The sequence below is a fragment of the Anser brachyrhynchus genome (genome assembly GCF_964034855.1).
Source record: "Anser brachyrhynchus genome assembly, chromosome: 8".
In the NCBI taxonomy this organism is placed as follows: domain Eukaryota; kingdom Metazoa; phylum Chordata; class Aves; order Anseriformes; family Anatidae; genus Anser; species Anser brachyrhynchus.
This window is the reverse complement of record NC_137702.1, coordinates 20,492,285-20,504,419: the sequence shown is the minus strand read 5'-3', so window position 1 is coordinate 20,504,419 and position 12,135 is coordinate 20,492,285. Positions and strand designations below refer to the sequence as shown.

The following is a 12,135-nucleotide window of genomic DNA, read 5'->3' as shown; positions in this document are numbered from 1 at the left end:
AGAGTATGTAATGAAAGAAAGATATAATGTAGGCAGTGATCACAAAGGCACACATGAATTATTAAGCCTGCCGAATTTACAGGCAGCTCGGGGAACTACAGATTTCTTCCTCCACATATAGTTAGGGAATGCTGTTAAAAGCATCAGAGTATTTCATGCTTAACCATGCAATTAGTCAGCAGGGGGAGGTGCTCGCTCCCCGGGCATCCCCGGCACGAGAGCCAGCTCGCATCCATCCTCAGCCCCGGCCCCCCCAAGGACTGCCGGGGCACCTGATGCCCCAAAGCAAGGCGTTTAATTTGGTTTCACTTGGAGATGCTCTTGGGCTGTCCAAACCTTAAATCATCCCCAACACAGTGCTCACCAAGTCCCTCTTGCATTCCCCCCCCCCCATATTTTGCAGCTGTGCCATACCTGTGCCTGTCCCATGGTATGAGTTGTGCTTGCTGTGACTGCATTTACAAGGCAATAAAAAAGGGGCCACAGATGCTGCTCAGGACTGCAACATGTAAAAATAACCTACAATATATATTTGAAGAGGACGCTCTGCAGGATTTTTTTTTCTCTTTTTTTTTTTTTTTCTTTTTTTTTTCTTCTCTTTCTTCCTTTGTTGGCCCCTAAGATGCAAATCCTGGGTGGGGATAGGCTGTTTGAGAGGGAAAGAGAGAACCGGGCTCTGTTACATTTTGGGCAAAAGCGCTCAAACGTTTTTCTCAGTTTTAGATTGCTTCATTTTATTGAGCCCCGCGCACATAAACAGTAGCAGATTGATTATTTCGCAGATCCCTAGAGCTGAAGCGTTTTGGAGCTGAGCGTTCGGCACCTGCCAAACTTGAATTTGAACCTTAATTTAAACTCCTGCCTGGGCTGGCCCAAATCCACCTGCAAACCTGTCATTAATGCAACTTCTCTTCCTTGGTAGACCAGCCCTGACCTTTCAGACCATGCATGCAACCCCAAAGTGCTCCCACGACTCTGTTTATAATAATAAAAGAAAATAAAGAGAAAGCTGCCCTATCATCATGCCATAGGGATGCAACTGCCCCTGCACCATCGCCACCACCCGAAGCCATCCATCCGCCTGGGTGATGCCACCATCTGCGCCCAGAAATGAGCTCTGGGCAGCATCCCACAGGCACCCAGCACGATGAGTATCGGGTTTGGGTCCATGAGCCTGGTGGTTTCTGCCAGGAAGCGGATGTCTTTTCGTCTGTGGGTTGGGGTCACGGAATCATAGACACATCTAGGTCGGAAAGGACCTCCAAGGTGACCAAGCCCAACCATGACATTGGAGCTGTGAGCCACACGACCTGCTCACCATCCTTAGCAAGTCCTCGTGGCCGTGCACGCACTCTCCTTCATCCCACCTGCAAACTCTTCCAGCGGCCAGGCTGGGTTCTGCTGGGCAGCGAGGCGTGGGGGAGGACTTTATTTTATTCCCTCCACTGAGGTCGCACTGCAGCCCTGCAACGGGGCTCGCTTCGAGACCTGGTTCCATGGCGCTGGCACGCGGCCATAATTACTTTCCTACTGAACACACACACAAAAAAAAAGCAGGGAGAGAGGCCAAGGAGCTCGCGGTGAGTCTCACATGCCAGCAAGTCAATCAAAGGCAGGCAGTGCTAATTAGTCCCTGTGCTGCCCCCCTGCTTGGCTGCCCCACCAGCCAGGGACAAGAGGTCTCTCCGTGGGTCAGTCAGGGCCACCGAGAAGCTGCTGGGGAGGCCAGGAGCTGGGTGAGGATTGGGGAGGTGTTGGGGGGCTCTGAGGGCAGCCCCCCCTGAGCCAGGCTCATCCATGGGGTGTTGCAGGGGTGTCAAAGGGGGAAAAGCCCTGGATGGACCCCATGGGGACATGTCACCATCAGGTTGAAGGCACTCAAGCAGTGTGAAGGGCTTAGCTTTCTGGTTATTCTCATGAGTGCTTAGCTGTCCCCAGCTTTGGGCAAGTAGCCCCAAAACACCACTTAAGGTGCACCCACCCCACCTTGTTGTCTTCTCAGGTGTCCTCCTCCTTTCCCTCCCAGTGAGCATGGACAAAGTCACCATGAGGAGCAAAGGTGAAAGAGGTGGCCACCCGACCTTGGAGTTGTTTCCATTTTTCTTGCTTTGCCAGAAACCAAAAAGAAAAAGAGCGAGAACCTACCAAAGCAGTCCCACATGCCTGCTCATGAGCAGAAAAAGTGCAGCAGGAACGCTGCAGTAATATGGGATAATAACCCCATAAATGCTGCGAGGTGTCTGAATAGTTGTATTTACAGGAGTACCTTGGCATTGTAGGAGAGGAACTAGTAAAGAAATATTTTCATTGAGCAGCAGGGGAAGAGGGGGAGGCACGGCTGCTCCCTGGGGAGCTGGAGAGGAGCTTCAAAGCAGGGGGTAATGGCAGTGAGAGAGGGAAACTTCTTGAGATTACAGCACTTGCAGACAGCAGCAAAGTCAGATCACACCAGAGCAGCACACCATTATTCCCTCCCGTCCCCAAAAACCCAACCACTGAGATATTGCACCCATCCTGCTGGAGAACCCCAGGTTGTCATCCCACCTCGTCCCACCACCAAAAGTCCCAGAAGGAGCATGTTGTAGAGGATGGGGCAGTTCCCACCTCTTGGTCCTGCGCATGCCTTGGCCCTTCAAGGCAGGTCCCATCCCAATGGGACCATGTCTTGGCTTTGAATAATACCTGAAGCTCATGACTTCTTAGAGCTTTGGCAAAATTTCTGGCAATGCAGTGAGGAGCTCTTCAGCTCCTTGCATCTTTTTACCAAAACTATGAGGAACCCATTGTCTGGATTTAATGTGCCTGGTGGTCAGCACACAATAGTCCCAGCAAGAGTAATGGGGCTGAATCCATCCCCAGCACCAGCAGGATGGCACTAGGGATTTTAGGCTGCAGATAAGGGTGGCCTTTGAGCCCACATTGGCACCTGGGGGGTCACAGCTGGTATGGAAATGAGAAGTTGTTTTGTTTCAAATCAAAGCAATTTTAACCCATAATCCAGAGCATGGGTAGGAGATGAAGCCACTTCAACACGAGGGATTTGTCTGCTCAGAGCACAAACCTAAAGGAGCTCAAGCCTGCGTGGTGTAATTTAACGGTGTTTAGCATCGAGGCTGCCGTTCCTATAGCTACTGGAGGAAGCTTAGCAACCCTGGGCTCAGCTCCTGGGGCACCGAGTTAGGACCTAAGGCAGGGATGCAGCACCTTCACCCGTGCCTTAACCCTTCATACTGCTCAGTAATGGTGTTGCACTGAATGCAGAACCCATAAGGGGTGTTTCTGCCGGACACACAAGCATGTGAGGCTTTGTTAGTACCAAATTAACCATTTTCCTTAAAATATATATATATAATAGGGATAAGAAGCTGCCTCTGCCACCATTTGAGGGCTGTACCAGGGGCTATTGGGGTGGCATGAAGGGCTGGGCCATCAGCACCAGAAGGCAGGGGCAGCAGGTGCTGCTCCTCACTAGCTGTGGGTTCCTCCTGGACCCAGTCTGGGCTTCACCAAAGCCAGCAGGGCTGTGCTTGTGCTGAGCTGGCCCCACATCCCTCTGGACAATTCTGCTTCTCTACCCTGAGCACAGCTGCAGGGTCTGTGCCAACCATGCTCCCTTTTCTTCTGTGTCCACAGGTCCTCCCTCCACTTGGCTGACCAAGGCTGGCTTAGAAGGCTTTTCCTTCTCCCAGAAAAATGGGGACTGACAGTGAAAACCCAGTGCTGAGGAACGTGCTCCTCAGCTTCAACTTGCTACTGCTGGGCACCGTCCTCAAGCCTTTCGAGTGCCACCTGGAGGTGACAACAGAGCCAGCCGAGCGGCCGGCCGTGGATGAGGAGGGTGGTCTTGCCAACTGCAGTCCACCCATCAAAGAGCAGCCCATGGTCTTCCACCACATCTACAACATCAACATCCCCCTGGACAGCTGCTGCTCCTCCATGCTCAAGCCTTCGGCCGAGGAGGTGAGTTCAGAAGACGACAGGCTGGCGGAGTACACGGAGCAGACCTCCGACAGCGAGAGCCAGGTCACCTTCACCCACAGGATAAACTTGCCCAAGCAGGCCTGCAAGTGCTCCACCTCCCTCCCATCCCTGCAGGAGCTGCTGAGCAGGATTGAGATGCTGGAGAGGGAGGTCTCCATGCTCCGCGACCAATGCAACTCCAATTGCTGCCAAGAAAATGCAGCCACAGGTAGTAATGCGATCCTGTTAGCTCTTGCTGGGGGCTCAGGGCTCGAGCCAAAGGCAGGAGGAATGCAGAGCTGGTGATGCCACTCAGAGTAGTGATGGAGGAAAACCTATGTTTACTCATGGCTGTGTCTTTAGGGAAAAGCCCAACTTACGGCCTCCAAGACAGGAAAGTCCCCAGGAGGATTCAGTAACTCAAGCCCCCAAGGCTCACTTGCTGTGAAAACCCCATGATCAAAAAGACACCCACCGGGCAGAACCAAAATCTCATTAAAAATAAAATTACATCTGCTAAGGGGTTAGAAGGGTGAGTTCCCCAACCCTGTCCTCCTCACAACTCTGTTAAAGATCTGCCACTATTCATGGGGCAGGGAGGGGAGAAATATCTGCTGTTCTCCTCGGCTGTCCCCAGGCTGAAGGCAGCACTGCAGGAGCCAGCAATAAGCTTCTTCATCTTCTCTGCAGGGACAGTCAGTGCCTATGAAAATGTGAGTTAAAAAATACATAAATAAACACAGAGAACAACTTCTATTGCCATAAAAGACTCAAACAAAACCTATAACAAATGCACAAAACCATCAACAGGATACTTCATCTGAATAACAATGCATGCAGTTGTTGAAGCTCTCTGAGAGCCCCCATCAGGGTTTCTTTGGTAAAGATGCAGCTCGGTCCCTCTGTAATATGAGATAATGCAATAATGAGATGGGTTATCAAAGATTTGGGCTAGAGGCTGCCTTTCAGTAGTGCAGGTGCTAGCACAAAAGCAGTTTCCTACATCTCAGGTAGCTTCATCAAAGGTGCTGTCTGGAAGGGCACCTCTTGGCCCCTGGCGCAGCTCAGTCCTGCTGGGGCGCTCCTGATGTGGCACCCATCAGCAGTGTGATTGGATGAAAGAGGATGGAAAACACCTATGCAGGCCACAGATGTGTGCACAGCAAGGGTTAAAATCAAGTGGAAAACACAACAGGAAAAACCTGATTTAAAGGAATTCATTTGAAATACCGATGGGTGAATTTGGGTTGCTTGCAACATATGTAGCCGGTCCCATTAAACATTTATCACTTGTTGGAGCCTCCACTCGGATGGCAGATGTGTACCGAGGTAAAATTGGAGTAATCTCATTCGTTTTACCCGAGTCGCTTTCAATTCACTGCACTGCAAATGAGACCAGGATCGTGACCCCACAGCCTGAGGCGCTTCCCCACAGAAAGCTGCTGTCTTCCAGCAGACCTACAAGCATCCTCTCTGTTTGATAACTCCACTGGAGGCTGGGCTCTGAAAAGAACCTGATCGCCATTCCCAGTGTGGGAAGTATCCTGCAAAGCAACCCAAACAGGTCTGTCTGGCACAGCATACAACTAAGCCCTTCTACAGGAGCGTCTGATGCCTACGCCGTAGGCAGAGCTGTAATAGCTTGGCTAGGATGAGAAATTCAGCTGAGGGGACAAAAAGTCCAGTGGTTTGTGCTCTGCATGGTACAGAGGTTTCCTAAGGGCTGGAAGGGTTTCTCTTCTTCTGTGTTTTACACAAAGAAGAAAAGCAGTCAAAATTAGCAGGCTGATGTAAACCCAAAGCTGGACCATCAAGTCCATGTCACGGGAGAATAGAGGGAAGCTCTGGTAAAGTCAGAGCAACTTATCCCTTACTGCTATGTGTCCATCCCCTCCCCATAGCAAGGCTGCTGAGTGACGGGGGACGCTGCAAGTGGTGGCCCCCTGTGTCTTCCCTACTTTCCCACAACCCCCACGTGCGTTGAAGACAAGAGGAAATGGTCCCAAGTTGCACCAGGGGAAGTGCAGTTTCATCACTGAAAGGGTTGTGAAGTATTGGAACGGGATGCTCAGGGAAGTGGTTGAGTCATCATCCATGGGGGGTCTTCAAACGTGTAGATATAGTGCTTAGTGACATGGTTTGGTGGGGGACTTGGCAGTGCTGGGTTAAAGGTTGGACCAGATGATCTTAGAGGTCTTTTCCAACCTAAATGATCCTGTGATTCTCTACCTGAAACCATGTGCAAAGCCAACAGCTCCATCCCAGTCAGAGTCACCAGGGTAGGGGCAGACATGAAGTCTTTGGGTACAGAGCTGCCTCTTGTAGGAGACCAGGAAAGGTTTTTTTATTTTTATTTTTATTTTTTTCCACACTAAGAGGTCTGGGGAGCTAAAAAGATAGCAAAGGAAGCTCTTGCACCTGGCAGGGCTGATGGCACCCATAGCCAGGTGCCGTGGAGGCCAGAGCACCAGAGGGGACAGACACACGCCTGAAGCCTAACCCGAGCCCCAGCATGGCCCATCCTGCAAATCATGCCTTCTCCAGCCCTAAAGCCACCAACTCCCCTGGGCCAGGAGAGCTCAGCTGTAGGGAGTACCATGCCCCCCTGCTTGCACCCCATCCCCAAGCCCCAGCGGCGGGGCTCTGACCGCCCACCCCACGTCCTTTTGCAGGACGCCTGGATTACACCCTGCCGTGCAGCGGCCACGGGAACTTCAGCCTGGAGTCGTGCCGCTGCGTCTGCAGCGAGGGCTGGGCCGGCAGCAACTGCTCGGAGCCCCGCTGCCCCCGGGGCTGCTCCAGCCGTGGTGTCTGCCTGGAGGGCCAGTGCGTCTGTGACAACGACTACGGCGGTGAGGACTGCTCCCAGCTCCGCTGCCCCGCCGGCTGCGGCGCCCGTGGGCTCTGCGTGGATGGAGAGTGTGTCTGTGAGGAGGGCTTCGCCGGGGAGGACTGCTCCCAGCCCCGCTGCCCCCGCGACTGCTCGGGCAAGGGGTACTGCACCAACGGCACCTGTGTGTGCGTGGAGGGCTACGCCGGAGAAGATTGCGGGTGGTTGCGGTGTCCCAATGCCTGCAGCGGACGTGGCATCTGCCAGGATGGCATCTGTGTCTGCGAGGATGGTTACGGAGGGCAGGACTGCTCGGCAGGTAGGGGTGTGTGGGGAGATGGGTCCTAATGCGTGAGGAAGGGCTTCGAGGTGTCCAGCGTCCCATAGGAGCACCACGAAGCTTGGGAGGAACCCGTAGGCGGTAGAGCATGTCTTGCAGGACTTGCTCAGGTCCAGCAGCTTGACTGCCTCCTTCTTGTCCCTGTGCCCAAAGACTCTATGCATAGTGGTTTGGGAGGTGAGCTAAAAGTCAGTGACTCATGTCCAAATGTTGGTGGTAAGCCCTTGTTACAACAGCAGTGCAATCTGTTTCTCCTGGCCCTTTGGCTTGCAGCTGCAGATAACACTACATACTCATAGCTGACCCCTGGGAAAGAGCCCAAACCCACATCCAACCAGGAGTCCCACCCTCCCTTACCCGTGGCCAGAGCATAAGCCATGCGTGTCCTGATGCTCTCCTTCCCTCTACCCTCCTCATCAGTGGCTCCTCCTGAAAACCTGCGCGTGACGGGGATTAGCGACGGCTCCATCGAGCTGGCATGGGACAGCCCCGGGGCAGCCACCGAGTACGTCGTCTCCTACCAGCCGGCGGGCCCAGGGGGCACCCAGCTCCAGCAGCGGGTGCCTGGGGACTGGAGCACCATCACCATCACAGAGCTGGAGCCAGGCGTTGCCTACAACGTCAGCGTCTACGCGGTCATCAGCGATGTCTTGAGCATCCCTGTTACCGCCAAGGTGATGACCAGTAAGTATCTGACTGTACTTGTCACTCGGTGCCCAGATAACCAGGGGTGACGCTTGTCAGGTGGCTGGAGAAGGCAGCGCTCGCCCGTGTAATGAGGAGCTTTCACAGTAGCCTGTCAAGGTGCATCCATCTCATAATTGCCATCTTCTAGGATGGCTTTCCTAACATAACACATTGCCTTGCCGTGATGTTGTGCAGCTTGCTCAAGCTGACTCACATTTTCCATAAAAACCTTCTAGCAGAAGAAAATTGAGCCTTCAAAAAAATATATATTGGGAGTATTTTTATCCACATATATATCTGTATGGGGATATAGGAGAGGCGGAGATGTGTCCACTCTCCACAGGAAGTCTCAGTTTGAAAACCCAAATGGCTGAAAATCAAGGAAACATCCACTGTTCGGTTGAAGCTCCCCGAGCCCCAGATACTTTACATATTTGTGATATATCATACAAGTCACAGGTTTTGCTCCCTATTCTGGATGGAATCCCCATGACCAGTCCCCACCATACAGGTAACAGCACAGCAAGAAGGGATGTTGCTGTCTAGGACCATAACACACAAGAAGAAAACTGGAATACTGTGAAAACTGTGACAGCAGCCTCCAGAAAGCATCCTTGGAAACTTAAGACAGAGAGAGCAGGGGGAAAACAAGCTATGCAGATACCTCTTTTGCAACCCCATTGCTCATTTCATTTGCATGGTGTGGTTAGGTGCAATGCAGGAAGATGCTGCAAGGGAGGGCATCCCCTTCCTCTCCCTCCAGCCCATCCAGAGGGGAGACAAAGGGACCATGACTGCTAACAGGGACCAAGAGGGCCCCACTTCCATTGTCCAGATAACAAAATAGCCTCAGGGAGGACACCCTGGCCCTCACCACCTCCTGATCCCTTCCAGACCTGGCCACACCGCAGGGGCTGAAGTTCAAGACCATCACGGAGACAACCGTGGAGGTGCAGTGGGAGCCCTTCTCCTTTCCCTTCGATGGCTGGGAGATCAGCTTCATCCCCAAGGTACCACTACCCCCCCAGCACAGCATCGCGGGTACACCGTAACCACACTGAGCCAGCAGGGCCAAAATTTGCTTCCAACTACATCCCCCCCCACCCCCCCCCAAAAAAAAACAAACAAAAAACAACCTCGGTTTGCAGTTTTCATGCTTCCCATCAGACAGCCCTAAACATCTCAACCTCAAATTGCTGGCTTGTTTTTCCCCATCAGCCTTTGTTATCAAGACACAAGTTCTCAAAGAAATTCCCCAATAAATATATCTAAGGACATCTTCCAGCTTTGCTGCTTCTTGCTGCTGCCCCCTCTTTTTCCCTTCCATCTCCTTTGCCATGACCCTTCCTCCTCTCTCTTGCCCCTTCTTTCTGCACCCTAAGCCACCCCAAAAAGCCCAGACTTAACCAACCAGCCATTAGCTCTCAGACCTCCAGCTTCCTCAAGCCACATGCTCAGATAATTCCTGCCACGGCGTTTTAATTGTGGTGATGAACAGGTAGAATTGGTGCCAGAAAAGATGAAAAGGATGAAAGTGTTGCCCTAAATATCACATATTTTCCATATGCGGTAACAAAAATCGTACATCAAGTATTTCATCTATATTCATAATTTCTACACCATTTAGCCATAAGTATAGCTTCAATTGTATATGGAGCCTCTTTACAAGAGGCATTCAATCCTCAGCAGTAAAAGAAATGCTGATTAAGGGCTCAATTATGCCGTTTTCCCTTGTACAAAATCCTCGCTGGAGTCAGAGGCAGCTCTGGGCAGTAGAGCACAGCAGAACTCGGCCCCAAAGTTTTAACAGCTCTTAGCTGCAAAGCATCATGAGACGCAGCACAAAACAGGGACCTGAGGGCTTGAAATAACTCATTCCCCACTTCCAAAAAGGGCTGGGAGCATCTTGGTGCAATTTTAGATACACAAATTGTGTTGGAAGGCAAAGTTTGGGTACCATGGTTACAAACCTAAGGGCACTGGGATGGAATACAAAAATTTTGTATTTTGGGATGGAATAAGGCTACGCCATGAAAAGGCCATGAAAAGGCCACCTGAGCCTAGTAACAAAAACCCAGCATATCTTTGAAGCATTTCACCAATACGCGTGACTTAATCTCAACAACGTTACCCTGAAGCAGATAAATGGGTATAGACACGTTTTAGGGTGAGGAATTGGTGGGATAGAAGTAACTTTCTCACCCACAGTGACATCAGCAATGTTTTTTCCTTAAGCCAGCCCACTAATGCAACCTGTTGTCTCCCATTTCCCTTTTTATTGTCTCCTGTTTCCCTTTTATAGGCTTAAAACCAGTAAGAAAGTTTTCAGGAATGAAACAAAGAGAGAAAGTGCAAAAGGATGGATGTTCCTCTGGGCAGGTTTTTAGAGGAGGGAAGGGCTGCAGCTCACAGGGCTTTAATTTTAACAGGTGTGTGGTCTTGCATTGTAAAAATGCAGTTGTGCTCCTGCTGCTGAAATCAGACTCTCTCAAGTCTCTACCAGTGGCTTTTCTCCCAAAACAAGGCAGAGGGTGCTGTGTCCCTGGCTGCCTGGGAGCCACGCTCGCTCAGGCAGACACAAAACTATTGCCGCACCCCATTTAAAAGCAAAATCTAGTCCAAGAGGCAGCAACATGAAAAAAAAAAATCATTAAAGCAGCGCTATTGTAAATAACCCCTACACTGTGGGCTTGCAAATCGAGGTCAATCTGCCTTTCCAAAAACAGGATGTGAGGACACTAATTTTGTCCTTGGTGTCCCCACAGGGGTGTGCACACCCTCCCCCTGAGCAAGCCGCCCTCTGCACACACACATTGCTATTGGTCCCCAAAAACTGTCTCAGGTGGGGATTGCACATCTGCTGCTTGTACTGCGGGGAAGAAATGGGAACTAAAACCAACGCAGAGATAACTGGGGTAATGAGACCAGCTCTGCGTGGTGTTCGGTGAAAAGCAGAAGTGATGACAGATTTAGAAAAGAAAATTAGGAAAGGTAAGATGGCAATTTATGGATAAAATGGAAGATTTCCTGTTTAATGAGAAAAATAGATTAATATGAATTGAGAGCTATGTGCAGAGATTTGTTTAGTGCATTATTAGTGAAGACAGCAGCAAGAAAAGATCCATTGTCCAAACACTGGCAGGGAAGGTGACATTTGCAGTTGCTTAAAAGACGGGTTTTTCAGAGAACAAAATACAAAGTATATCAAATTTAATCAATATACTTAAAAAGGACAGAGTGCCAAAATAAGATGTTATGGTTTCATCCCTGTATGAAATGCAGAAGGCGCCTGGCACCTGAATAACAGCCATGCAGGCAAAAGGAGTCCAGGGTTTGGTTTTTATTATCTTTTCTGTTCTGGAGAACAGCAGATATACAGATGGCAAAATACAGAAAGGAGGGAAGGGGAGGGAGTAAGAGGAAAAGGGGATAGGAAAGGATTTCTCAGCCTAGAATCTCGGGTGCTTCACACTTGGTGGGTGACTTCACCCCAGGCTCTACATCTCCACGGTGGGAAATGCCAGTGTGAGGGGTATAGGGTTGGATGTGTGGAACACGCCTGTATTCATCCTTAAAAAGCTCTTTTGTGTGTCTGTGTGTGTATGTGTATTTTAACCCATTTCTCATTCTTGATGCTTTTTCTCACCCTGTCCCCTGGCAGAACAACGAGGGCGGTGTGATCGCCCAGCTCCCCAGCACCGTCACCACCTTCAACCAGACGGGGCTGAAGCCTGGTGAGGAGTACACCGTCACCGTGGTGGCCCTCAAGGACCAAGCCAGGAGCCCCCCCGCCTCTGACAGCGTCTCCACCCGTGAGTGAGCCCAGCCCCGGGCAGCTTGCGGCCAAGGACTGCAGCATCCTGTGTTTCATCCCCAAAATAAGGTCCCAGAAGCAAGAGCATCCCTGCAGTCCATCACGGATAAAGCCTTCTGCAGGGATATTTTGTGATCTCTGAAAATACATGGGTTTGGGTTCCCAGGTGTCTCAAAATGAGGGTTTTGACTGTCTCACCAAGTGGCTTCTCTGATGATATTTGAGGATATTTGGATCTGATGATATTTGGCAATGAGGGTATACCTGACCACCACCAGTAGCCCCTCTGCCATACACTGTAACGGGGAGCTCACAGCCCTCCTGTAGCAAAACCAGCTCCAAAAGCAACATCTGCTGGGCCAAAAAGCTACCCAAGCCAGATATTTGGGGCATCAGACACACAAAAGTGGTTTTCTTCAATCCAACCTCCTGAATTTGGATGCTTAGCACAACCCAAGTGCCCAAGCTAGAGATGCATCATAGCAGTAGATTTTAATGCAATAC

General features: G+C 50.9%; 1 protein-coding gene and 1 long non-coding RNA gene across 4 annotated transcripts in view; one reads left to right on the top strand and one right to left on the bottom strand.

Moving 5' to 3' along the window:
- Nucleotides 1-12,135, top strand: part of TNR (tenascin R) — a 63,959-nt gene that overhangs the window by 28,677 nt on the left and 23,147 nt on the right. For both annotated transcript variants that reach the window (XM_080601943.1, XM_080601942.1), the window contains exons 2-6: nt 3,634-4,189; nt 6,633-7,109; nt 7,551-7,814; nt 8,712-8,827; nt 11,479-11,629. In XM_080601943.1, coding sequence (XP_080458069.1) covers nt 3,694-4,189; nt 6,633-7,109; nt 7,551-7,814; nt 8,712-8,827; nt 11,479-11,629 — 1,504 coding nt within the window. In that variant the 5' untranslated portion in view covers nt 3,634-3,693. The remainder of the gene's footprint in view (nt 1-3,633; nt 4,190-6,632; nt 7,110-7,550; nt 7,815-8,711; nt 8,828-11,478; nt 11,630-12,135) is intronic.
- The window catches only part of LOC308198825, a 41,199-nt gene that overhangs the window by 17,274 nt on the left and 11,790 nt on the right, over nt 1-12,135 (bottom strand). The window lies entirely within an intron of this gene.